The following is a 25,740-nucleotide window of genomic DNA, read 5'->3' on the forward strand; positions in this document are numbered from 1 at the left end:
GGCCAATCGAACCAAGTGGCGGAGCTGAACGTGTCCGGCGGAGGCCTGGGGCTCAACAAGCTGTCCAAGCGCGAGGAGGCCCCATACGCGGCCGACGACCCCCAGGCGAAGGGCCTGTACTTCTGCCAGAGTAAGGAGGTGCTCATCGGAGACGCGGCCATCTCTAACGGCGATGTGAGTTTGTATACTTAAAATCTTTTGCAAGAAAAATCCCGAATCGTACAAGTGCAGAAGTGAAGTTTGCAGGTGGTATTGTTTTGTATGTCTCTTTTTTACCCTTACGTGAATTAATATTTTACCATTTCTTTTCCAGCTCCCAGGCAAACTGCACCAATCGAAAGCCCCACAATTCGACCTATGCGAAGAGCTGTTCAACGTGAGTGCAAATGAGACCAAAGATGCAGCTAATTTATAGAACCCCAGCAGTCTTTTGTAGGCTTGAGACAGAAAATAAATGACTACAAAGACTATCAAACCAAAACCAAAGAAACCGCAAATAGATGCTGAGAAGCTACTGGGTCTATACTTGGTTTGGATAGGTATTTAGCTAAATGTAAACAAAACAACGTCAATTGGTGTCTGAAATATTGAAATTACCCCATTAAACTATCTAAACATTTACATTTCTGAATTGAATTAGACTAGCCTAGTTTGTGTTACAATGATAGATAAGTTAAATGTATAAAAACCTTGAATTTACCAAATCTGGCAGTTGAAGTTTGTTTAGTTAAATACCTATTCAAACCAAGTATAGTTAGACCACGAAAACTTGTGGTCATTTTTCTAAACGTTTAATTAACTGACATAATATTCGCCTGGAGGTCTAGTGGTAATCAAGAATGTTTTAAAATTTTATTTGACAAATAAATGTGATGCCGTCTCCGTCTATTCGGAGCACAAACTAAACAAGCTCAAAACAAACAAAGACGGCATCACAGATATCTGTCACATAAAATGCAGGTGAAACCGGTAAATCTACAATAACATGCAATCCGAATGTTTCCAGCTAACATCCCGCGGGAAGATCAAGGCGCTGATCCAGAAGAACTTCCTCCGCATGTGGCGGAACATCGGCGTGATGCTGTTCATCTTCGTGCTGCCGGTCATGCAGGTCATACTGTTCTGCCTGGCCATCGGACGCGACCCCTCAGGACTCCGGCTGGTGAGTGCCTCCACTTGTATGCGATGCTCGTGGTCTATATGTTGCGTCTTTCGAGGAACAGTCAATACGTCTATAGGAAGTAACTGAAAAAAAAATCCTACCGCATTAAAGGGGTGTTATAAGTTTGATCGCTGTGTGTCTGTACTGTATTTGTGGCACCGTAGCCCTTAAACCGGTGAACCGATTTGAATGCAATTTATTTATTTGGAAACAGGTTTTCTAGCGATGGACCTTAGACATCTTTTATCAAAATCGGTTCAGCCGTTTTTGAGATATTGAACTTTGAAGTGATAATGTCGGGGGTTTTCCAGCTAGTTAAATAGGTTGTACTACTAACTGTCGGAATAATTGCAGCTTTCTAGCAGTAACAGTCTCTATGATAAGCCGCAAATGGCGAAACTACATATATACGGGTTCCGTTTTTGCCAATTGGCTACGAAACCCTTAAAAGCAATCAAGAAATACAAGTATATTCAGCAAAATCTTAGTTTAATATTTGTTCCTCCCCCAGGCGATAGTAAACAACGACGTGAACGTGTTCGAGGGCTACTGCCCGTACAACGCGTCGTGCTCCATGAAGAACCTGTCGTGCCGGTACCTGGACCACCTCAAGAACGGGTCCATCATCAAGGAGTACTACAACGACCTCGGCTCGGCGCTCGACGCCGTCAGGGACGGCGACGCCTGGGGGGCTATTTACTTTAACGAGAATTACACGGACTCGTTAGTTGCGAGGTTGGCTTTGGGTGAGTGCTTACATTAGATAGAAAAATACCGTTCTGCAATCATTCAAGCTTGAAACAGAGGCGGCACCGGTTGTGGGTAATATTCGAGTGTTTCTAGCTTGCAGCAGCGTTTCCACGATGTGTTGCGAAGAATATATTTTTTATCAACCAACAGAAACGTTTCATTTACCTCACCTCGCTGCGCTCAGCTGTTTCCACCAGAGACGTGCTGTGCGAGGATGTGTAAATGAAGCGTTTCTATTGGTTAATGAAAACACATCCTCGCACACTATTGGTGGAAACGCTACTTTAAGGCCTTTGCATCTATGTACAGTTCGTTCGCGTTAAGAATGCAGTGAGTAATCAGTGCAACTGCACCGTAAAGGTGCATAAAGGACAGGATACAAGCGTTGCATTTGAAAGTACACATTCAACTGGTCATTGTCAACTTGACTTTCTAATTAGGAACGATTTTATTGGTTATTGGGCGTGGCTAGGCCGGCAGACATTGATGGTTCACTGCATTCTTAACGCGAACGGACTATACAGTCCGGACAGATGATTCCAACATTGTATCAGCGGCACTTTCTCTAATGGCTGAACAAGCCTAAGTATACGGGAGGGTCTATATTGACTGGTAGAAAATTGTTAGTAATAAATGTATTGTTAGACATAATGTAATGTTTGACGTAACTGTTTTTTTCTCTGAAACCATTTATTTTTCAGAATTGTTACAAAACGTACCTAACCTAACCTATAAAGTTCTACAGGATGACCAGTTAAAAAATTATGAAAAATTTACGGTTTTAGGGGGGGGGGGAATTATGACTAACAATAATTATGACAAACATTACATTATGACTTATAATATTATGGCAGTCGAAAGGATCCCTATACGATCGAGTTTGAAGGGACGATTTCACCCTCATTATGCTCTGGTTTTCCTGTTCGGTGAAGCCTGGAACCGAGCTCGGTCGTTTGCCTGGCGTCCATCTGCCAGACTCCATCGCCACTCACTCCTCTTTCCTGCGAGTTCCTCCCATTTTTCTGCTGGATTTTTTTGTTTAGCTACTATAAGTATCAGGTCATCATCATCATCATCATCAGCCGAAGACGTCCACTGCTGGACAAAGGCCTCCCCCTTAGAACGCCACAATGAACGACAATTTGCCACTTGCATCCACCGGTTTCCCGCTACTCTCCACCCGGAGATTCTTCGCACCCTTGCTCCTCCGTTACCTGGCCCGCTACCAAGGCCAGGGATAAAGGAGCTGCCGGGACTAGGGGCCGCGGCTTATGTGTACCTATCATTTTTTTTATTTGGGGGGGGGGGGGTTGCCATAATCCCCACGCTTGGCAGGCGGCTTGGGGATCGCAGTGTTGCTGATGGTTTACGCAGAAGACGCTGCTGCCCGTCTTCTGGATTTTCCCTTAGTCGCCTTCTACGACACCCAACGGAATGAGATGGGGGGAGCTATTCTTGTCCGGCAACCCACGGAAAAATAAGTATTAGGTACTGGTTTAGAATCTAATCTAGGACAAGATTAGGAACTGTCGGTCGGATCGAACAATCCGATCATCCCACTAACGTCGATAACTATAAGGTGCTGTTAAGTGTTTTACCAGAGAAGGAAAACAAAGTAGTTTAGTACATTAAACTTTTACAGTGGCTGTTTGGCTTTTACTGCCTTGATCTTAGACAAAGTTTTTATTTTATGCACTAGAGCATAAAGAGTTATTTTATGTCGCCTAGATCCAGCATAAATACTTTTATCTACACCCATATAGTAAATCCTCAATTATGCGTTCAAAAACCATAGGTAATGACCAGCATTACGACATTGGATTCTATTATGAACACGGCTGTATCGTAATGAGATTTCATACATCATTACAGCACGGGGGGGCGGGGGGGGCACGACCACGTGCAGCAGCACCTACCTAGTAAGAGTTAATGCAGGTCATTCTCAATGGTTCGCGGAACACATGATAGAGGATTTAATATATGGATATAGATAAAATATTGTATGCAACTGTACGTAATTAGGCCTTAAAACACTCATGTGACCCTATTATGAAACTCGTGTTTTAAGGACCCCTATTACGATACAGTTGCATAAAATACTATTACGAGCTTAAGAAGCGAAAAGGTAATTAAAACTTTTTTTAATTTTCAGCGGATACGGCTGACGAAGAGACAATAGAGTCGTCGGAGGTGCAGGTGTGGCTCGACATGTCCAACCAGCAGATCGGCCTCATGCTCAACCGGGACATACAGTTCTCCTACCGGGACTTTGCTAAGGTAACATAACTCGGCTTATGTTACGGATACGGGCGGCGGTGATTGCTTTCCATCAGGTGACCCGCCTGCCCGTTTACCCCTTATCATATAAAATAATAATACTTAATCTTCCTGTTACAAAGAGAAAAGTGCAGCAAGACTGATGATCGATAGGTAGATTGGTTTTTGACAGACCGTTTGCTTGCTCTGTCGCTAGAAGTCTATATTAATTCGTTATTTCGCATAATTATTGATTGCTTTTAAGTTCACATAAATGAATAAACATACAATACAATACAATACAATAACTCTTTATTGCACACCAATACAGTAAACAGTAGGTACAGAGAACACAAGTATATACATAGAGATTTTCTAAGGTAAGCAATAGGCGGCCTTATCGCTTCAGAGCGATCTCTTCCATAAACACAACATATAACATAATGTTAATGCGCATAATATAAATTGGCAATAACGATAACTTGGCATACATTTAACAAACACTTTACGAGTAATTGCATAAGTATAAAAAAAAACTATTCCTTACTTCTGTTTATTGTAATGTTTGCCTGTAAGAAATCACTCTTTTAAGCGATAAGGCCGCCTATCGCTTAGGTACTTTAATTTTCTCTCTATTACCGATTTTCTGTACCGCTTGGTGTACAATAATGTGTCATTGTATTGTATTAAAAATGTAGCTATTATTGGAATGTAAACTACTATGTGAAAAATATCGATCATCGATATGTTGCATAAAAAAACCTAACAACCAAGACGTGGTGTTCCAGGACCTGCTGCAGACTTGCGACTACAACCCGAAGGTCGGCGACATTCCCATCGACTTCAAAGAGCCCATCTACGGCGACAACAACCCCTCCTTCACGGACTTCGTCGCGCCCGGCGTCATTCTTACGTGAGTTTATATTCAATGTTTCTTTTGGTGGTGAAAAAAGCGTGGCGTTAAAGCTTTGTTCGAAGTCCCGGAGCAAGAATACTACACCTTAACGCATTCACTGCCACCGACGCACATATGCGTTTTCGGAACTTCACCCAGTGCCGCTGTCATAATTATTCATACATTTTGAACGCACACGTGTCTGTGGCACCAGTGGAAGTCGGTTGGCAGTGAACGCGTTAAAGCGGCGAGCGAGGATAATTCTGGGAATCCTGAAAAACAACATTGTGGTTTTCTACAAAACACTCATACTGATTGCCCCCAAAGCTTGAATTTTGAAACTAAAGTCAAAGGATGCCTTAAAATAAGAGAACATAACACTATGCACAAAGTTTTAATCTACTACTGCTACGTAATTAACCCCAACACCGTTTTATTTTTTTCTACCAAGTATGCAAGTGACAGATTTCAAATTGAGCACAAATACTTTTGTGATATATAGGTATGGCAATCTCTAAAAAAACTGTGAGTCCCCCCTAGTAAAATAACGTTTTGAAAAAAAAAACTCTTTTGTAAGTAATGATTTCGGCTGTTTGTATAAATACCATTTTTCTCCCAATAATATTGACTTAGGTATTATGTTTTTTAATTACGGCTTCGGGTGATCAGAGGGCTGGCTGTTTCTTGGCACAAAGATTAAGCATTGCCATACAGCGTGGTAATGCTGCCAGCCTTCTGGGCACCTTCCCACCTGGCAGTGATTTTGGCCAACTTTTTTATTTGTAAATTTAGTTTGTATGTAGTTTTAGTTACCTTCATTATTTTTTCGCAATAGTATAATATACTATACTATAATGTAGTATACTATAATATAGCATAGTTGCATATTATGCAAAAAAGTTAATTACCGGGTAGTTTCTATCAATGAATTGAACCATCTGTCGAAGTTAACGGAAATAAAGAAAAACTCGGTGTATAGGGTGTTAGGGACCCTTAGTGGCATTAATGTTATTCTGTGTACAATAGGCCAGCACAGAACCTAGTCATTGTGACATTTTACGTCACCCAATAGGCATTGATATTACAAACCAAAATTATTTACTATAGCGGCCTAGAAAGTAAATTGGTTGACTGTACATGTTTGAACAAGTGATTATCCCCACAGGATCGTATTCTTCCTTGCCGTGGCGCTGACCTCGTCAGCGCTGATAGTGGAGCGTATGGAGGGTCTGCTGGACCGGTCGTGGGTGGCGGGCGTGTCCCCCGGAGAGATCCTGTTCTCGCACGTGGTGACCCAGTTCGTGGTGATGGTCGGCCAGACGGTGCTGGTGCTGATATTCATGATCCTCGTGTTTGGGGTCAAGTGCAACGGGAACATTGCTTATGTGGTCATGCTGACGCTGCTGCAAGGTTGGTATATATGTCGATGATACGCGACCAAATTAAGTTTACATTTCCTTATAGATACTAGATTTGTATGGAACCCTAGGTGCTCGAGTCCGACTCGCACTTGGCCGGTTTCTTTCTATTTGGCTCATGGCTCTGTAAATCAGAAGACAATTTGCCACTCTCTAGTGGGTTTTGCCCTTGTTCGGTAAAAAAAATCTACAAAACGAAATACGAGAATTCGCAGCGCGAATCAAATACTTGCAAATCAATCAATCAATCTGTCTTGTCGCGGGTAACCTGCACTTGATTGGGTGAAAAAGAGGAGGCGGGTCACCGAATGGAAAGCAATCGCCCATGGACACCTATACACCTACGACAATATTTTTTAATACACTGCAAAAAAGAAGAAGGTTCTCGTTTCAATTCTGGTTTTTTGTTTCCTCAGAATTCCATCATCTATGAAACAGAAAATTATTTTTTGTTTAAAATATATTACGTCCCTAAAGAACTTCTGTTTGATTTTTATTTTAATTAATATTGCACTCCTAATTCAATCGAAAACTTCTCTTTTCAGGTCTCTGTGGCATGTGCTTCGGCTTCGTGATATCCGCCGCCTGCGAGCTGGAGCGTAACGCCATCCAACTGGCTCTTGGCTCTTTCTACCCCACGCTCCTATTGTCCGGCGTCATCTGGCCCATCGAGGGCATGCCCTGGATCCTCCGTTACGTCTCCCTCTGTCTCCCTCTAACTCTCGCCACGACGTCGCTCCGTTCCATCCTGACCAGAGGCTGGCCGCTATCCGACCCCGAAGTCTACATGGGATTCATCGCGACTCTCCTATGGATCGCTGGTTTCCTGGTAGTCACGCTTACGATATTGAGATTTAAACGCGGGTAGGACGATATTTCGAGCGTTATCTCGATCGTTTTGTAAGCCTTTGCCATCGAGATCACTCTACTGCGAAATTGTTAAAACAGTTATGTAGTTCGAGAAAAAAGAGAGACATTTAATGAGGACATCGCTACCTTCTTATCTGTCGAAAGTAACGCAATTAAGGAATCAGTTTTGTTCGTCTTTCATTTGTGTTCTTCTCTTTGCTATCGCATTATATGGATCTCGCAATTGAGATGCATCTCGCTGGCATCGAGAGTTGACAGACGTCTTTAGGGTATCGAATAGTCACTGGTGTAGGGAGAAGGGGTGCCGTCCGCTGTCTTATTTTCGCCCCGGATTGACTTTTGCAAACGTTATTTTTAAGTTGGCACTGTGTAGTGTTGCCATGAAATGACATTTTTAACTTTTTTTTATTAGTATTGCCTGTTTTAACTATAAAAAATGACATTATTGATATTTTTTTCTAGTTAATTATTGGATTTTTAAAGCGTTTGTATAGTCTCTTTCTCTATTCCCTTGCGGGGTTCTATTTGCTCAATCCGAACAAACTGACTTACTTAGTCCATAGCTAATGACTGTTAGTTGAATGTAAATATTAGTATATTTATAATTTATCAGTTAAGTACGTAGGTACTCTAGGGATATTCGGGAATGTTAGCAATAATACATTAGTCGCGCTTTGTGGGATTTTGAAGCTCTTCTATATGGACGTCCATGTGGCTGATGAAAAGGAACTGTTCAAAAAAGTGATGATTCAAGCGAATATTTGGTCAGTAAAGTTGATCGGCAGGGCCTATGGTTTATATTGTTTGTTTATGGATAGATATTCGCTTGTGTTGAACCGATTTGAGTAGTCATTGGCTCATTGCTCAAAAAGGGTTTGGTGTTCACTGTAAATGGGCTCCATATGGTTGGGCCGTTGGGCTTTCTTCTTAGGACTTCAGTTGAGATACCTGATTAAATGAGTTACCATAGATTAAGATGGTGCCATAGACAATAGTGATTGTACCCCAAGGATTGATTATGAATTGGATCTATTTATTCTTGCTTATCTGTGCCGCAAGCGCCATCTTTAATCATGAATTCTGTTAAATTTGACATGGACAATTGATAGCTTTACAGAATGATTTTTAATTATAATTCTAGTTTTAGGTGTACAGTAAGTTAGTTTATCATTTTGTATTGACATTAGCAGGTTTTGACAGTTGTGTGGTGTTGCATGTGTGGAAAAATCTGGACTTTTTAAAATCGGTTTTTAGGTTAAGCGCCTGTTATGATAGTGTACCGGCCTCTAGACCTGGAAGAGTTGAGTGGACTGTGATTATTTTTGCTAACATTGACAATTTTGTAATGATAATTATACAATTATACTGTACCAAATAAAATCGTGTTTCTATTATTTTTAACTAATCTTAGTTATCACCTACATTAACATCTGCCACAGCAGAGCGTGCATATCCGACACATCTTACCGGCCCTAGAAATAAAGTCATACCTGATATTAATCTGTTGTGTCGGATATTGGTGCTGTTGACTGTACGTTTATGTATCCGGATGGCCAGGCCAGAATCGCTACAGGTTGGATTCTATGATATGATTTATTTATTTAAAACAGTGCCCATGTCTTCAAAAATAAGCTAAGCAAAGATGACCCAGTTGATATCAGGGGCCATCCATGTGTTAGCTCTAAATAATCCATATCTAAATAATACATATATGGATACCAAAAACATTTACTTAAATGATGATGATCTTTGCTTTGCTGTGTTTTATTTTCCAAAAGTGTTTTTCACTAAAAAGACACGTCAAGGTCGCTCGTCTTCTTTTTATAACCTAACCTAGGTTGGAGGGGAGGACCCCGGTCTTGTGAAGAAACAAAATAATTACAATTATCATAGCAATACGTGTGACAGCTATTTGACGGCGACGTACTTTATGGCTCGCTCCTTAGGTAAACATTTCCGAAGTTTGAGAGTTAGCATGGAAACAATACAATTAAAAAGAACAATTTAATTAATGCAACACAACATATTTTCATAATTACATCATATTTTCATAATCACGGTCACATGATCGCTACATTAAATTAAAACGTAAAGGTAAACGTCCCAGTGCTCGACACATCAATGCCCAATAGTCGACACCCTGCTGTCATCTCTATTGCTAATGACATAAGATTCAATATGCCAACTATTGGGACAGTGACAAGCACTTACTTTTACCTTATTTCGTTAAAATCTCGCTCAGAGCTTTCTTTTTCTTCTGCCCCTTGTCGAACTTGTGCTTCTGTAATAAAAAAAAGGATAACAACATTAGAATCCCACTTAATATTATAAATGCAAAATTTGTAAGTCTGTCTGTAAGTTGATATGGAGAAGAGAAAAGTATGAATTGTAGGTACAGTCGAGAGCACATGAAGCTTTTCTCTTGTAGTACGAGCATTACATCTACGGCGGTTGTAATAACTTTGGTTTGGTTACTTTACATTTGGCAACTTTTTTAGAAGCTGACCTATAAACGTACCTTCTTTTTTTCAGCGGTCATTCCAACGAATTCCTTTCTAGCCTTCTTCTCCCGAGGAGCCTGGTCTCCATCGCGAGACACCTTGCTGGGCGGACCATCACCTCCGTCCTGGAATAAAAATAATAATATTAAAACTGTACTGTAGCAGGCTGCGTTGCCAACAGACGTGCGAGAATGTGTTTGTCATGAACCAATAGTAACGCTTCATTCAACAATCCACAGCACCGCTCGGGTGGAAACAGCTGAGCGGAGCGAGGCGAGGTAAATGAAGCATTCCTGTTCCTGTTGGTTCATGAAAAACTAATTCGGCGCAACACATCCTCGCGCATCTGGTTGAAACGCTGCCTCATAGTCAAGGGCGTCGCCAGCCAGTGGCCCAGGGGGGGGAGGCAAGTTGATATGGAGAACGAGAAAAGTACGAACTAAATAAATAAATAAAAATTATACATTGTTAAAACAATAAAAAATGTGGGAGAAAAATAAAAAGTCGGGACAATCAGTCTCCAGTCTCAGCATATGCTGGGCTTGATTGCCCGGGGCTGGTTTTCAGACTGGTCCCTGTGAGGATGACGGCCAGTCGCAGCGCTTCTCAAAAAAAAAAGCATTTGTGTAGCCGTAGGAGGAGAAAAAAAATATATAACAGAAAATAATTATAAGAGAGAAAGATAAAAAAAATAAACATAAAAAAAAACATCAAAGTTAGCTGCTTTTGGACATACATCGTGTTATGTGTATGTGATTCTGATAGTGTCTGTGTGAAAGTGCCAGTTCTGCTTGGGGGGGGGGGGCTTTAATTCCCTTTGTAGGTATTTATTGGAATTGGTGAATTGTCATTCGAGTTTCGGTTTCGACGTACATGAATGATCGATCAAGCAAGCCAAGTCAAAGACTTAGGACTGGTTTGGTTGCTTTACATTTGCCAACTTTTTTATCTCTAGGGGGGAGCAGCAGCCCCTCCCTGCTCCCCCCTGGCGACGGCCATGCTCACAGTGTGAATGCGATAGAAGTGATCAACTACTTTTAACACTGTTTGGACTATGATGATAATGATGTAGACAAAACATCAAACTACAACATGTTGACGTTGGTGATGTGATGTTTGAGTAAAATAAAGTGGGTACTTGTAAAGAAAGAAAGAAAAAACATTTATTGCCCATAAAAAGCCACAGTGAGAAGGTACATGCTCAGCTATGCTATAAGTATGTGGCATAAGTTTCAGGCTCAGCATGCGCGGTGAGGACTATGCTTCATACGAGTTCAGACATAACCTGCACGAGACGATAGTACGTTGACAAGGTGAAGCTAACAAATGCATGAAAAAAAAAACTTGTGTATTTATAATGAAAAAAAGCCGTGGTGGCCTAGTGGTTTGACCTATCGCCTCTCAAACAGAGGGTCTTGGGTTCAAACCCCGGCTCGCACCTCTGAGTTTTTCGATATTCATGTGCGGAGTTACATTTGAAATTTACCACGAGCTTTGCGGTGAAGGAAAACATCGTGAGGAAACCTGCACAAACCTGCAAAGCAATTCAATGGTGCGTGTGAAGTTCCCAATCCGCACTGGGCCCGCGTGGGAACTATGGCCCAAGCCCTCTTGTTCTGAGAGGAGGCCTCTGCCCAGCAGTGGGACGTATATAGGCTGGGATGGATGGGATGGATAAGGTTCAGGCTCAGCATGCGCGGTGAGGACTATGCTTCACAGTACTAGTACAGACATTACCTGCACGAGACGGATAGTACTTTGACAAGGTGAAGCTAACAAGTGCATGCACAAAAAAACTTGTGTATTTATAATGAAAAATTTGTGTTCCTTTTGGTTCGTTAGTCTAACATCTAGTTTAGCATGGTGACCGGTTGTGTTGCTCTAAGGATAAACTCTGGTTGAGTTCGAAACGCGTCAGGTCAGTGTGATGTGGTGGTGGTAATAGTTGGGTTTGTGTGATTCGTGTATGTTCTTACAGGAGCTGCATGAACACACATTTGTTGCATGGACGTAGCTATAATAAAGTCGCGGTTGAATAAAGTAATTAACATTTTTTTAACCCCCGATGCAAAAAGAGGGGTGTTATAAGTTTGACCGCTATGTGTGTCTGTCTGTCTGTGGCACCGTAGCTCTTAAACTGGTGGACCGATTAGAATGCGATTTTTTCTATTTGAAAGCAGGTTTTCTAGCGATGGTTCTTAGACATGTTTTATCAAAATCGGTTCAGCCGTTTTTAAGATATTGAACTTTGAAGTGACAGTAAAACCGCATTTATACATACCTGACTCTTTCTCTTGTTCATAACTCTCCTATAAGCACCATCTTTCTGTCCGTCACTCCCTTGCCTTCCGAAACCCTTTCCTTGTGAATTCCCATCTTGATAGCCACCTTGAAAACCTCTTTGTCTGTTGCCTTGGCTTGGTTTATTACCTTGGAAATCTTGTCTATTTGAGGGGCCCTGTCTATTCGGGGGGCCTTGTCTATTTGGAGGCCCTTGTCTATTTGGAGGGCCCCATCTGTTATTGGGCCCTTGTCTATTTTGAGGGCCCTGTCTATTTGGGGGGCCCCGTCTATTCTGGGGGCCTTGTCTGTTCGGGGGGCCCTGGAACTTGCCTTTTTTATTAGCTTGGAGTTTAGTAGCTAGAGTGCATCGCTTGACGCGCATAATCCTGTTTTTAATGGTAAGGTCTTCGTCTGTCAATGCTAGCGCTAACTCTACGCCGTCCTTTGACTTGAAGTTGACGTAACCGAACCCTGTAAGAGAAAGAAAAAGGATTAAGAAAAAACCAAACCTCGTAAGGCGTACTCAATTCTACTTAGCCTGCGTTTCTTAGTACTTCACGGTAAAACAGGTGGACAGATTTGGATGAAAACTGGTATGTATGTAGTTGCAAGTCTTACATAAGTATGCTAAATTTCAAGTCAATCCGTCTACTGGAAGTTGGACAAATTTAACTTGCAAGATTTGATTACAGACAGACAGACAGACAATGGGACAGGTGAAACTAAATAAAATCTTGTAAGAACCAACCAACCTTTCCCCGCATTAGTCTTCTTATCTCTGACGATCCTGACACTCTCAATCTCCCCGCACCTCTCAAACTTCTCCCGAAGCCCCTCGTCCTCCAGCCCGAACGGCACGTTCCCCACGAACACGGAGCAGTGCGGGTCGTGCTCGGCGCCCGTGGTCCCGCTGCGAGTCACCCGGAGGTGGTTGTTGTTGAGGATGGTGTTATTTTCTGCGAGAGCCTGTAAGGTTGTCGTGAGATTAACAGAATGAGGGCTACTTTACAGGTAAAGTATTATAGGCGAAATATAGGCGATAGATGGCGTTAGTATCGTGATATCCGTTTGACGCTACGGTCTTGCATGCAATTGGCTCACTTAGATAAGTTGTCCAATTTAAAATTTTTGAGTTGTCCACTTATTTAAAAAAAAAATATATTTCCTGACGCTATTTCACCACAAAAAATAAGTAAGATTGTTTTTAAATATTTACAAAACCTTGTGGTTAGTAATAAAAAGTCAGATAATCTTAGATTATCTTAGATTCTTAAATCTCAGATTATCTGACTTTTTATCACTTTTACCACAAGGTTTTGTATATATTTAAAAACAATCTTACTTATTTTTTGTGGTGAAATAGCGTCAGGAAATATGTTTTTTTTTAAATAAGTGGACAACTGAAAAATTAAAAAATGGACAACTTATCTAAATAATCTTTGTTGTTGGATCCAATAGAAAGTTTTGATGCAGTTACAAAATTACGATTTTTTCCTCACAAGATTTCGTGACGTTTTCCTGTCGTCAAGAAATTTTGGATGTTTTATGTAGTTTATGTTTTACGATCTCGTCCTTTGGGTTAATAATTTTTTGACAAAACTGATTTCTTGTCAATTTCATGACGGGACAACCTATTTAGAAATACTCAATTGGGTACCTTAAGTTTTCTAGGATGGTCCATAATATATTTTTTATGGATAGTAGACTTATAATGTAGCTCACTCCTTTAGATAGTTTTTTTTTTCAATTTCCGTTTTTTTGTAAAAAATAAATTGAAACTTTATTTCGGCAAACCACAGAGATGAATAGGTTTTATGCCTTGGTCTGTTTGATTAAAATAAAAGAGTCAAATGTCGCCGTACGTATATACATGTGGGAACGTGTGTGTGTGTGTGTGTGTACGTATGTGTTGTTGTACGGCGCCCACAATCAAATTATATAGAGAATGTGTAAACAAAAGTGTAATAAAAATCTTAACTTGGTGTTAACCATTCTATATCTATTATTAATCTCTCGATGCGACCTTCTCCTACGCTGTCTTGATGGGTACTGAGGCTGACTGAAAGTAGCATGACAAATACAATGTTTCCGAGAAAATACGATGGTAAAGGATTACTCACTACGTCTGTACCTTATTTAAAGAAATATACATACATATTATAAAATGGAAGTAAAACTGTCAACCAAATGAATATTAAACTTACAGCATCCACACAGCGAGGGTCATTAAACTTGACATACACATTGACGGTGCTCCGTTCTGGGTGCAGCTCTTGTTTGATGACGGCCAGCTTTGGAGTCACGCTGGGGTCCTTCACTGGAACTGTGCGGATTCTAGAATAATCATAACCAGTGTTTTTTATAATTGGTTTATATCCATTATACTTTGTGGAAGAGCGGGGTCCCCTGACACAAGCATTGTTTTGCTTAAAAGGTGGCCCCAACCTTGTTCTATCGTAACAATGTATATTTAAACTTAGATGGTTTTGTATCAGAGATTCCCTGAGCCTCTGGTAAAAATAAATATTTGGTGAAAATTTCATTTTTAATACAAGCTTTTTTTTGCTGACTGTACTTTTTGTCGACTGTATTTGTATTGCCACCCAAACTACATTTGCATACCAAATTCCAAGTCAATGCCATTAACCGTTAAAGAGTTACATCCTGCGGAGACGATCCTGGCCAAACTACCAGATTAATGCATTGTCATGCAACTTACATAAGTATACCAAATTTCAAGTCAATCCAAGTACTGGATGTTGGTTGAATTTAACTTGCAAAATTTGATTACAGACAGAGACAATGGGACAGGTGAAACTTAATAAAAGCTTGTAAAAAATCATCATTGCTTACCACAAGAGAAATCTCTCTCACTTAAGCATACTTTTTTTGAACATGGCAATACCTTCCTTTACCATGTAATAATGCATGTTTTTCTGCAATGTTTATAAATTTCATTAAGTACACTTAAGCCTCATCAAATATAAGATTAAAAGTACATATTATATTTACCTGACACTGTCAATCTCTCCATATTTACTAAAAATCTTCTTTATTTCTTTCTTACATTTCTTGCTAAATGGCACATTCCCTACAAAGAGTGTTCTCTTGATTTCTTCCGCAGTATTAACCTCTGTTGGTTTCTCTGTCTCCGGTTTTTTTTCTTTTTGGTTCTTAGGTTTTGGAGTTTCCTCCTCATCAGAACTTTCATCTGCTACTTCTGCTGAACTTCCCAGTACTTCTTTATTATTTTCTTCTGTTTCTGACTCTATTTCATTATCAGATTCATGCTCAGAATCTGTGTCCTTGTCAGTTATAGCATTTGGGTTGACTTTAATCTTCTTTTTACACTTTTTGGGGCTGCTTTCACCTTCTTCAGCATCTTCAATTTTATCTTGTACTTCTGGTTGTGGTTGTTCACTTATAGACTTCTTTCGTTTCCTATTCTTCTTTTTACTAGGGCTTGTTGTTTGCATAGTATTATTTTCAGCTGCATTATCTGTGGATTGTACAGTTGCATCTGTTGCTTTTTCTGCACTATTTTCAACATTTTTTTTCTGTAATTGCTTGTTTTTAGACTTATTGCGTCTCCTGTTCTTCTTTTTGAGAGTGACTGTGTCACTTGTAGTGTTTTCAGTAACAACTTTATCTGCCATTTCTTTAGTTTCAGGTGCTTGAGAGTTACTCTTAACTTCTACTTTTGCCTGTGCTTGCTTGTTTTTAGACTTATTACGCCTTTTATTTTTCTTTTTTGAGCTTGTTGTGGCACTTGTATTATTTTCAGTGGCATCAGTAGGTTTACTTGTTATCTCAGGTTCTGTTGTTTGAGAATTACTCCTTTTTTTCTTGTTCTTCTTTGGACTTGCACTAACACTTATGCTAGCATCTACAATCACTTTATTAATCTGTGTGTCACCATGTGGTATTTCTGTAATAGAATCTTTTTTCTGCTTCTTTTTAGTAGGTGTCACTCCACTTTCATTAGCTTCCACGGCACCTTCTGGACTCTGGATATTATGTTCCACATTTTTCTGCTTTTTTTTCTTCTTCTTAGGCGTTAATTCATTAGCATTAACATTTTCTTTCCCAGAACTGTTAAAATCACTGTTATCAACATTTTTTTGAGGTGAAGGTGTCGTTTTTGACTTACTAGACTTAACTTTAAGAGTGTTAGCTGCTTCTGAACTTTTATCCAGGCTTGTATCTGCTTCTAGTTCCTTCTTTAAGTGTTTTTTCACCTTGTCTGCCTTGGGACTGGTGACACTTGAATTACCTTCGTTTTCGGCCGTCACATCTAAATCGGGGTTCTGGAATATCCTTTTAGGAGACTTTTTGACGATAGCTTTCTTCTTCTGCATCGTGGGCGAGAGGAAAATTGATCTGTCGTCAACAAATTCACTTTTTGGCGTGACATTAGGTGACGGCATGTGTTTTATGGGAGTCAAAGCCCTTTTCGTGAGTTTTGGGCGATTTGGTGTCACGTTACCAGACAGTAGGGCCGCGACATTGCCCACAACGTAATCCATGGCGGGAGCGGACCATTAATTAAATATAACGCTTTGAATTGAAATTCTAAATACTTTATTCACTTTACCGCATGGAACGAACACACGTTTTGTTTGGTTTGACACAACTCAAGTGTCTGTGACGTCTGTCACATAGTTTGACAGTTAACAGAAAGCCGAAGGTTGCCAGTATAAACCACATACTTTTTGAAATTTCTACTAATACAACAGTTACATATGCGTGCGTTCGTGCCGGTAAAGCTATAAATTGTCTGACTGACCTTGAGTATTCAGTTAGAGCGGTCTAAAACTTTTTAAGTGTGTATGTATGTATGTACTGAACTACTGGACAACTATGAGGGGTGTTAAGCAAATATTAAATTAAATAATCTCTTGAGTTGAAGATAGAGAGTGCACAGAACGTTCATTGTACTTTTTAATCGCGTTCAGCTTGGCTTACTTCGTGTATGCTCGGCACAGCCGGCAATGGTGAAGATCGCCCAAGCTCGTACGAGTCCACAGACCGCTGGCTTAGTGAAGTGGCGTTCGTAGTTCGTGCTTGTTCGCGGAAAAATAGCGGAATGATTATTCTATACAAAGGTGTCTTATTGTTCATTTATCAAGAAAGAACGACCCAACAACAATTTGTTCAGCTTTTTTTAATACCACGTCGGTGGCAAACAGGCATGCGGCCCGCCTGATGTTAAGCAATTACCGCCGCCTAGGAATGCTTGCAACACCCGAAGTGTCACTCGCGCGTTGCCGAATTATTTTAACATGTCTATTAAAGTTTCAGTTTTATCGTATCTAGAGCCAAAACGGAACCAGAGCTCATGCTAAAGCAACACAACTTTTCACCATGCTACCAGATGTTAGCAACTCAATCAGGGTTCATTCTCAGAGCAACACAACAGTTGTGTTGCTCTGAGGATGAGCTATGGTCGAGTTCAAAACTCGTCATTGCAGTGTGGTGGTGGTGGTAATAGTTGTTCATTTATAATCTGTGTGTATTTTTACAGGGTGGAAGTGGAGGATCTGCATGAACACACATTTGTTGCGTAGGCGTAGGCTAGCTCTATTATTAGGTTGCGAGTGGTCAAAGTAATACTTAGGGAATATTACTGCAATGTTCTGTCGTCAGAATGCAGCACTAGCACAAACCGTAAACAGTTTTTTGAATGTCTTAAATATCTTTTAAATGTAATGCCATTATATCATATTATTTCAGTGAACATTTTGGAAATACTCTATCACTCTATCGTTACTATCAATATAAATATGATCATGTTATTTTGTTATAATAAATATGTCAGGATCCGTCATAGCGACAAACTATAAAGAGAACTAACCTTGTCATGGTGGTTTGTGCTAGTGCCGCTCTCTGAGCTTTGCTTAATATTCCCTATTGTTTAGTTCAATAATAAAACTAACGCCTAACTAACTAGTTCGCCTTTGTACTCTTTTGTTTTGTTGTTTTCTTTTTGTATTATTTTTGTGTTTTATGTACATTAAGTATTTACATACATACATACATACATACATACTAACTTATTTTTATTTAAAACACAAGCATGTAAACACAGCATAGTAATAATTGCAATGACAACATAGAATTGCAAAGAAGTTATTTTTGTGTTGCTAGGTAAAATAAACATATTTATTTACAAAAAAACTTATTCTTCAAGTGCAGCTCTTTCAATTTGAATATTTTGAATATTTAAATTTCACGCTAAATGTATGGTTTTATAAATAATTCTTTTTTTTTACGCTTCCTGAATATTTAAAATGGCATTGTGTATGGCAACATCAGTTTGTAGTTTTGTCGAACGATGCGGTTAGACGACGCTTTTTCGTTTATTATCCGTTTTGTTTGATAATTACGCGCCTTATTTAGGTGAAAACAATTTCAGTGTTTACAATAAGTGTGTGTGGGGATTGTTTACAGTCAAAATCGTGAGTATTTTGTTGTTTTTCCCCTTATTTAAAAAAAAAAACTAATGGCGCGCCATTGCCGCCGCCCGCCATTCCTTCAATTATGTTTTTATCCAATTACAATTTGAAACACAAGTGAATATACCGTTCCAAACGTTTCGTTGATACTTTGATTCATTTTTTAATTCTCTCTAAATTCATAATTGATCGCTCTAAACGCGCTATCAGGCATAATCTAGGTTAGGAATTCCTTAATGTGAAAACCTATAAAAACACTTCTCGTATTACACGAGACAATGCTTTTAAATGCTCCTGAAATACGATATTTTTACGCTAACCTTGCTGTTTATACTCGCCGCACACGCTTCACAGGCGATATAACTTCAGTTTAGCGACTTAGGCTTAGCCAGCTTGAAATAATCCATGTCGAAAAAACTAGGAAGTGATTTAGTTCAGAGTAGGTGGTTTTTTTAAATGGTTTCTGCGACCTTCCTTAGATTCGCAACCGTCATTTGGCAAAGCATATTAGTACTTAAGGCTTTATGTTAGGATATGCAGTTTTTATTTAAATATCTGCAAGATATCGACTTATGCTAACTTTGTTAAATCATTAATTCATATGAATTAATGTCTCCAAAATTATTGAAGTCATTTATCTAGAGCAGTAGCTATTTTGTTGCATTATCTATCACTTAAAATTGTACGAGAACAAGCTAATATCTTTATGAATACAATTTAATTAATTAATTAATAATAAGAGCTGGTAGTTAAAAGAATGACATGTAAAAGTGCCCATTGCAGCCTATTTACTGAATAAATTATTTGAATTTGAATTGATTTTGTATCCTACTAGATAATGAATATTTATTAAGAACCACACCAGAAAAATCCTATAATTTTTTCTAGGGCAATACAGGCTAAATAGAATTTAGGGTCCACTTTTGTACAAAAAGCTATACAGTTAAAACCATTCATAGAGATACCAGTTATAACAACATATTGGATGGAACAACCTAGAAAAAAGTCCCAACACAATCTTATATATCAAAATAACACTGGTTATAAAATGACTAACCCTGCTTTACTAACCAAATATTGATGTCCCCTCAATGCTGTTAAAAACCCACACAATGTTGTTGACACATGAGGTAGGTAATTCTAGTTTTTGTTTTGCGTTTATGTCCATTTGTAATAACAATGATTTTAAAATCACAAAAGCTTCAAACAATATCATAAACAGTAAAAAAAATCTATTGTGCAAGAGATAATTAAAATTAATTAATTTTTTACAACTGTATTTTTGTATGGTTAAGTGCCAGTTAAAGTGGCTCAAATTTTTAAACCATACCCATAATCTTTATCTTATGTGAACTAAATATTATCAGTCACAGGTACATGTTTATTTACTCTATGATAAACCTGCCAAAAGTACCTACCAGATTAAAGTTTATCATATTTTTATTTGATAACACTTTAAAATGCGATCTTAAAGAGGTTATCCAGCTATCAACGTAGTTCAGTTGTAATTGATTTTTATGTAATACTAGCCTTTGCAAGTATAAACTGCATCTGATAAAAAAACGTTTATTGCTGTCTCGCGGGTACAGTTGAGTTCATAAACTTGTGAGCAAAAATTTGATCAAAAATATCTGAACACACCTACGCACTTAACAATAGAGTCTGTTCAGATATTTTTGATAAAATTTTTGCTCACAGATTTATGAACTCAACTGTACTATGCAATTTTTCGGGATAATACTTGTCCTTTCTAGTCTCAAACTACCTATCTACATTTAAATCATTTCAGCGTTTTTCATGGACACCATATTAAAATAATATTCCTCCTATGTAATGACAGTTACGAGAAATCTAAATGATACCCCATGTTTTGAAATCTGACAAGTTGTTTAAGATACAAAGGGTGCCAAAGAAATATACACACACACACATTCATCTAGGCTCGAAAATCAACTCCTTCGGTCAGGTAATAAATAAAATGGAACACCAGAATTCCTGTGCCATAAAATTAGTCATTTTATTAAAAACAAACTCTGTTTCTTGTAGCATAAGGGTTAAGTTTATTGATACCTGACACCTTTGTTCACTGCTCATGCATGCTCCAGTGGTTTTCATGCTTCAAATGATACAAGGGCCTGGTTTATGGCTTTATAATAAAGAGCTGAGTCTATAACATGTTAAAATCCAAGTTTTTATTATTTTCTGGTACTTGTATTATGAATTTTATAAAAAAATGGTCTCCTAAATTTAAGTAAAGTGAAGCAAAGGTCTGTTATTGTACTAGGCAATGGTTGAATATAGTTCATACATAGATAGACTCGAGAACATTTACATAATATCTGCACCAGCCAGCGATAAAACCTGGGATCAGAAATCCATGATCAATGAAAGTTTTTTTTTGTATGAGGACTTCCTATTTGAACTAATCCATACTTATATTATAAATGTGAAAATGTGTGTTTTTGTGTGTTTGTCCGTTTTTCCCGTCGAAATGGAGCGACGGATTGACGTAATTTTTGGCATAGAGATAGTTTATGGGCCAGAGAGTGACATAGGTTACTTTTCATCCCGGAAAAATGCACAGTTCCCGAGGGAACAGCGCGCGATAACCTAATTCCACGCGGCCGAAGTCGCGGGCAAAAGCTATTTAAAATTAAATGGAAAACCTCTAAGCAACTCAGTTCCAAACCGACTGCTAAAACGACCAATTACAAACAAGCACCAAGATAGTATATACAGTAGAGTAGAAGTAGTAGTAGCAGTAGAGTAGATACTGAATCGCATACCAGGGTGGAAAGTTTTCATAATCAATATTGCTATGATTTCTTTGGCGAATGTATGAGGTGTCAACATGACATTAGTAGCACAAAGATTCCACTCTGGTGCGTGATTCAGTTTCTGTGACTGTATGTCATTGTTCTACACAATGAAACAAGATTTCTCTCCGCTAAAGGTCCAGGGGTGATACTCATACATAATACATGCCAAGGCATAGACTTGCAAATACTCCAACACTTAGCCAATGTGAGGCAGAGGGCTTTTGTAAGGCAAATATAGTAATGGACTGCTGTTTACGTACTTGTGGTGCAAATCTTGCAATAAGGTAGGCTTAGTCGTCTGTATTTCCGGATAAATACAATCTAGGGCTCTTCCATGCTAGAGTGAATAGGCTGTTACTGAACCGGTGAGATACACCTTTGGCTTCATCTGCACTTATCCCGTCGAACGCCCCGCGCGCCAAAGTGGTGCGTATCTAAGTACTCGTGATTAATCAATTTTTGTTACTAGTTTCGATCACCCTTTAACATAGGGTACTTGTCCAAAATTACCCAAAAAAGTCGTTGGTCGCGCGACGGGTTAACGTCAGGTGCGTCAGGTGAGATGGCCACAGGGGGGTACTACGAAATTCGAAAAAGTTCGTATCGTGCCGTCCCTCTCACTCTCGTATTAAATAATATTAGCATCAGCGGGACAGCAAGATATGAAGTTCGAATTTTGCACTTCGTAGTATAGGGCCAGGATTCAGGATTGGCTTAGGTCATGGGACGGCGAGCGTTTCTCGTGTACTGCGAGCAGGGCTTTTAGATCCCTGCCCTGATCAAAATTGACCATCATTCATTTCATCGGTTCATCATTTAATTTCTCGATGAGCGGGCTGACGGTATAGATGTCGCTAGCGTCACTGCCTAAGTGGCTAAGTAAGAAACAAACAAGCTGAGATATGAGGTGCATAGGGGAAATTCGTGTCTGTACCGTTGACCAGCAGTGGTGTAGCGGTACAGCACGCGGTACGGAATACCGAGGACCTGGGTTCGATTCCCAGTGCTGGTCTTGTTTTTCTGTGCATCTATATTTCAGTTTGTATTTTCAATTCATCATCATATCAGCCGTGGGACGTCCATTTGTTGTCCAATATAGGCCTCCCCCTCCCCTATCCCATATACCTCCAACTGCTTCTGTTGGAAACGGCCTGCATCCACCGAAGTTTGTGTCATTCCGTCCCTTTTACACTTATTCTATTTAATACGAGAGTGAGAGTAACGGTAGGTACGATACCTACGAACTTCGATTTTCGAAGTTCGGAGTAGTCCCTCAGTTCGTCCGTCCATCTCGTTGGTGGTTGTGCTACGCTGCGCTTGCCGATTTGCGGTCTCCATACCAGAACTTTTCGGAAATCAGAACATCAGAATTGGTAAAAGATCAAAATTGGTTTGATATCACATCATTAATTGATGCCTCTATGAGGTTGCCTTGCGAGGACGCTCGCTTAGTATGGACCGCGATCTACGCTTGAGAAAATCGATGAAACATAAAATACCTATCTACGATCAGTATTTACAAAAATATCATACAAAGCCAACCATTCAACGCGTTGTTAATTCTCCATGCAACGCACGCACTGTCAATACAGAATGTTTGGTCGTCTGTTTAGCACGGTTCTTGGTCCTTAATACCATGGTTCTATTGTTCGGAGCATTGTATGTAAGTAGAGATTGTGCTAGGCTCGCCGCTTCCTGTCTACTGCCTTGCTTTGGGTAGGTGCGCGTGACCTTCAAGATATGATTTGACTTATATGTATAGTGAATGGTGTCTAGTCTACAAAATACAATGTAGACTAAACACACTTTGACATTAAGTATACGTATCATAACGACATTACCTACTCGGCCGGCATTAGTTTTTATCCCCTGACGTAAAAAGAGGGGTGTTATAAGTTTGACTGCTATGTGTGTCTGTCTGTCTGTGGCACCGTAGCTCTTAATTAAATGGTGGATCGATTTGAATGCGGGTTTTTTTAAATTAAAAGCAGGTTTTCTAGCGATGGTTCTTAGACATGTTTTATCAAAATCGGTTCAGCCGTTTTTGAGATATTGAACTTTGAAGTGACAAAGTCGGGGGTTTTCCAACTTTTTGTTGATTAGGTTAGCATTATGTAAGTGAAGCCAATTAAAAAACACTTTAAATTTCATACCCATGCTATCCCGGCTCATTTTCTCAACTCCATTCCTACATGTGTTTCACATAATCCTCTGTAAAATCAATCAAAACACGTAAGAAAAAGGCTCATAGAAAATCTATGTTACCCCAAGTTTGTTAACAAACTATGTTACAAGTTTAACGCGAGCAAAGCCGCGGGCAAACGCTATTAAAAAAAATAGGAACATTATATTATAGACCACTACGATAAAACCCACCACAAAGCCACACTTCACGATCAAAATCTACGAAGACGTAGATTCGAAGTTCTATTGATAAATGGTTGGAGCGATCCGTCATCGTCTTGGGCGCCTGCCACGGGTCATTGCACTTTATTTTTAACAATAGCTCTCTCATTAGTGGCTTTAATTTTAGGGAGGGTCAAAATATAGTTTCGTAGTGCTCCAGCGCTACGATCGAGTGAAGTGGTAAATAATGGTTCAATCCTAGACACAAGAGTTTCGTAATTACATCATTACACTACTATACTACCAGCTTAAATTAAAATTTCCGATTCCAATATTATTGTTTTTGGCAGCAGTAACTACGTTTGCTCAAAAAGTTCCAAGATTTACAAAAATAAATTCTTACGACTTTCTATATTCACCTATTCCAAGTGCAGCACAGTTTTTCACCATTTTGGAACGGTACTTATATGATTTCAAAATCGGCCAGATTCAGATGCTATTAAAATCGTATCTCTATGGCAAAGTAATATGTATTAGAATAGAGTTAAATTTGATTTTCCATACGATCTTGTCTAAATCGATACTCAATAACAATTCCAAACACATTTTAACCTTAATTTTAAAACCGGTTTAAGGTGCGACCAAACCGCTGCTTAAAAAACGGTGACGGCACGGAATCGCAGTGACGCACCGTATACGCACCGTTTTTTTGCATGCTTTCCAGTCCACACCGCTGCTTAAAATACGCAAACGGTGCGGAATCGCAGTGACGGGCCGTAAACGACAAGACTTTTGATCGGTAAAGTCCTGACGTTTACACGTCACTGCGATCCTGCCTCCGTCGTTTTGTCTTTTTGCCGTGCCGTTTTTAAGCAGTGGTTGGTCGTACCTTTAAGAGAAGTTCCCCTGCCGGCCGCGCGGCCGCGTTATTTATTCGTTTGGGATATTGCTGTCTTTATCGCTCCTGACATAAGCGCTCGCAGCCGTCCCCCCCCCCCATGCCTTCCGCAACGATGTCCGTAATTTATATCGAGATAGCTGTAGGCTTTCAAGATTTGGGCGGTTGAATTTTGGGTTTCGTTGTCCTCATATTATACGAAAAGTATAGCACAGAAATCAATGATATTTTACAATCAAGATATTCATTGTATTTTCTATGCCTGTGGTTTTTTAGATTTTTGTAAAAATGCTTTATTAGTCTGTAATTCTCGTGCAAAGTTGACATCTTTTTTTGACGACTTTTGAGCTCCTGTAATTCTGATATTACACATTTATATGAAAATCAGAAAAACCACAGGCATAGATAATTACGTCTAGTCCATACTTACAAAATTTAATCTATTTCTGTTGCCTAGTTTTGAAATGAGACCGGGACTACGTTTGTATGGAGAATGGAACGAAGAGACTTCTCTTAAGGAGGTTCCGAGACTGTTAAGCGGCTTCAGTTGTGATTTTAGACCATCTCATAGTCTTTAAACATTTAGGAAACTGACGAGGCTAATGAATAAAGACCAGCACCAATATCTGACACAACAAAGCGATAATATCTGACAGGACTTATTTCTAGGTCCGGTAGAACGTGTCGAATATTTTTGCACGCTTCGCTGTGGCAGATATTAATGCAGGTGGTACGAGCTGAGCTGTGTACCCTTAGTGTAGTATTTCGGTTACAAAATACGTCTCGATCGCGTTCGTGTTAAAATCTCAATTTTTATGGAAACACGAACAGCGCCTCTAGCGGAACGTTTGCGATGTTCGTGTTTCCATTCCATACAAATTGAGATTTTAACGCGAACGCGATCGAGACGTATTTTGTAACCGAAAACTTACACTAAGGGTGCTGGTAATTCAAACCCTCGTGTGATTTGTCGTACATTAAATGGTTCAACATTAACCGCACCTACTGAGTCTTGCCTCTTGTATGTTTGGCTCTCATCTATGAAATAAAGTTATCACGTAGTGGATGATCGTCTCAGTAGTCCCAT

The 25,740-nt window shown here is 39.4% G+C and overlaps 3 protein-coding genes across 4 annotated transcripts in view; 2 read left to right on the plus strand and 1 right to left on the minus strand.

Annotated features, from left to right (window-relative positions):
• The window catches only part of snu (ABC-type transporter snustorr), a 111,480-nt gene extending 102,749 nt beyond the window's left edge, over positions 1 to 8,731 (plus strand). For both annotated transcript variants that reach the window (XM_074107440.1, XM_074107441.1), the window contains 8 exons: positions 2 to 174; positions 314 to 376; positions 1,007 to 1,162; positions 1,674 to 1,908; positions 4,065 to 4,189; positions 4,957 to 5,081; positions 6,229 to 6,473; positions 7,027 to 8,731. In XM_074107440.1, the coding sequence (XP_073963541.1) occupies positions 2 to 174; positions 314 to 376; positions 1,007 to 1,162; positions 1,674 to 1,908; positions 4,065 to 4,189; positions 4,957 to 5,081; positions 6,229 to 6,473; positions 7,027 to 7,349 (1,445 nt within the window). In that variant the 3' untranslated portion in view covers positions 7,350 to 8,731. The remainder of the gene's footprint in view (position 1; positions 175 to 313; positions 377 to 1,006; positions 1,163 to 1,673; positions 1,909 to 4,064; positions 4,190 to 4,956; positions 5,082 to 6,228; positions 6,474 to 7,026) is intronic.
• Positions 8,732 to 9,341: 610 nt separating this feature from the next.
• LOC141442261 (uncharacterized) lies at positions 9,342 to 16,776 on the minus strand. The gene is made up of 6 exons (XM_074107196.1): positions 15,148 to 16,776; positions 14,340 to 14,469; positions 12,888 to 13,101; positions 12,134 to 12,606; positions 9,870 to 9,977; positions 9,342 to 9,632 (listed from the first exon to the last, which is right to left on the minus strand). Exons 1-6 carry the CDS (start codon positions 16,659 to 16,661, stop codon positions 9,570 to 9,572), a joined length of 2,502 nt encoding a protein of 833 aa, XP_073963297.1. The 5' UTR covers positions 16,662 to 16,776; the 3' UTR covers positions 9,342 to 9,569.
• Positions 16,777 to 22,257: 5,481 nt separating this feature from the next.
• The window catches only part of LOC141442530 (uncharacterized), a 4,967-nt gene continuing 1,484 nt past the window's right edge, over positions 22,258 to 25,740 (plus strand). Inside the window, exon 1 of the mRNA XM_074107551.1 lies at positions 22,258 to 22,288. Within this exon, the coding sequence (XP_073963652.1) occupies positions 22,258 to 22,288 (31 nt within the window). The remainder of the gene's footprint in view (positions 22,289 to 25,740) is intronic.

Source organism: Choristoneura fumiferana, chromosome 25, assembly GCF_025370935.1.
Source record: "Choristoneura fumiferana chromosome 25, NRCan_CFum_1, whole genome shotgun sequence".
In the NCBI taxonomy this organism is placed as follows: Eukaryota; Metazoa; Arthropoda; class Insecta; order Lepidoptera; family Tortricidae; genus Choristoneura; species Choristoneura fumiferana.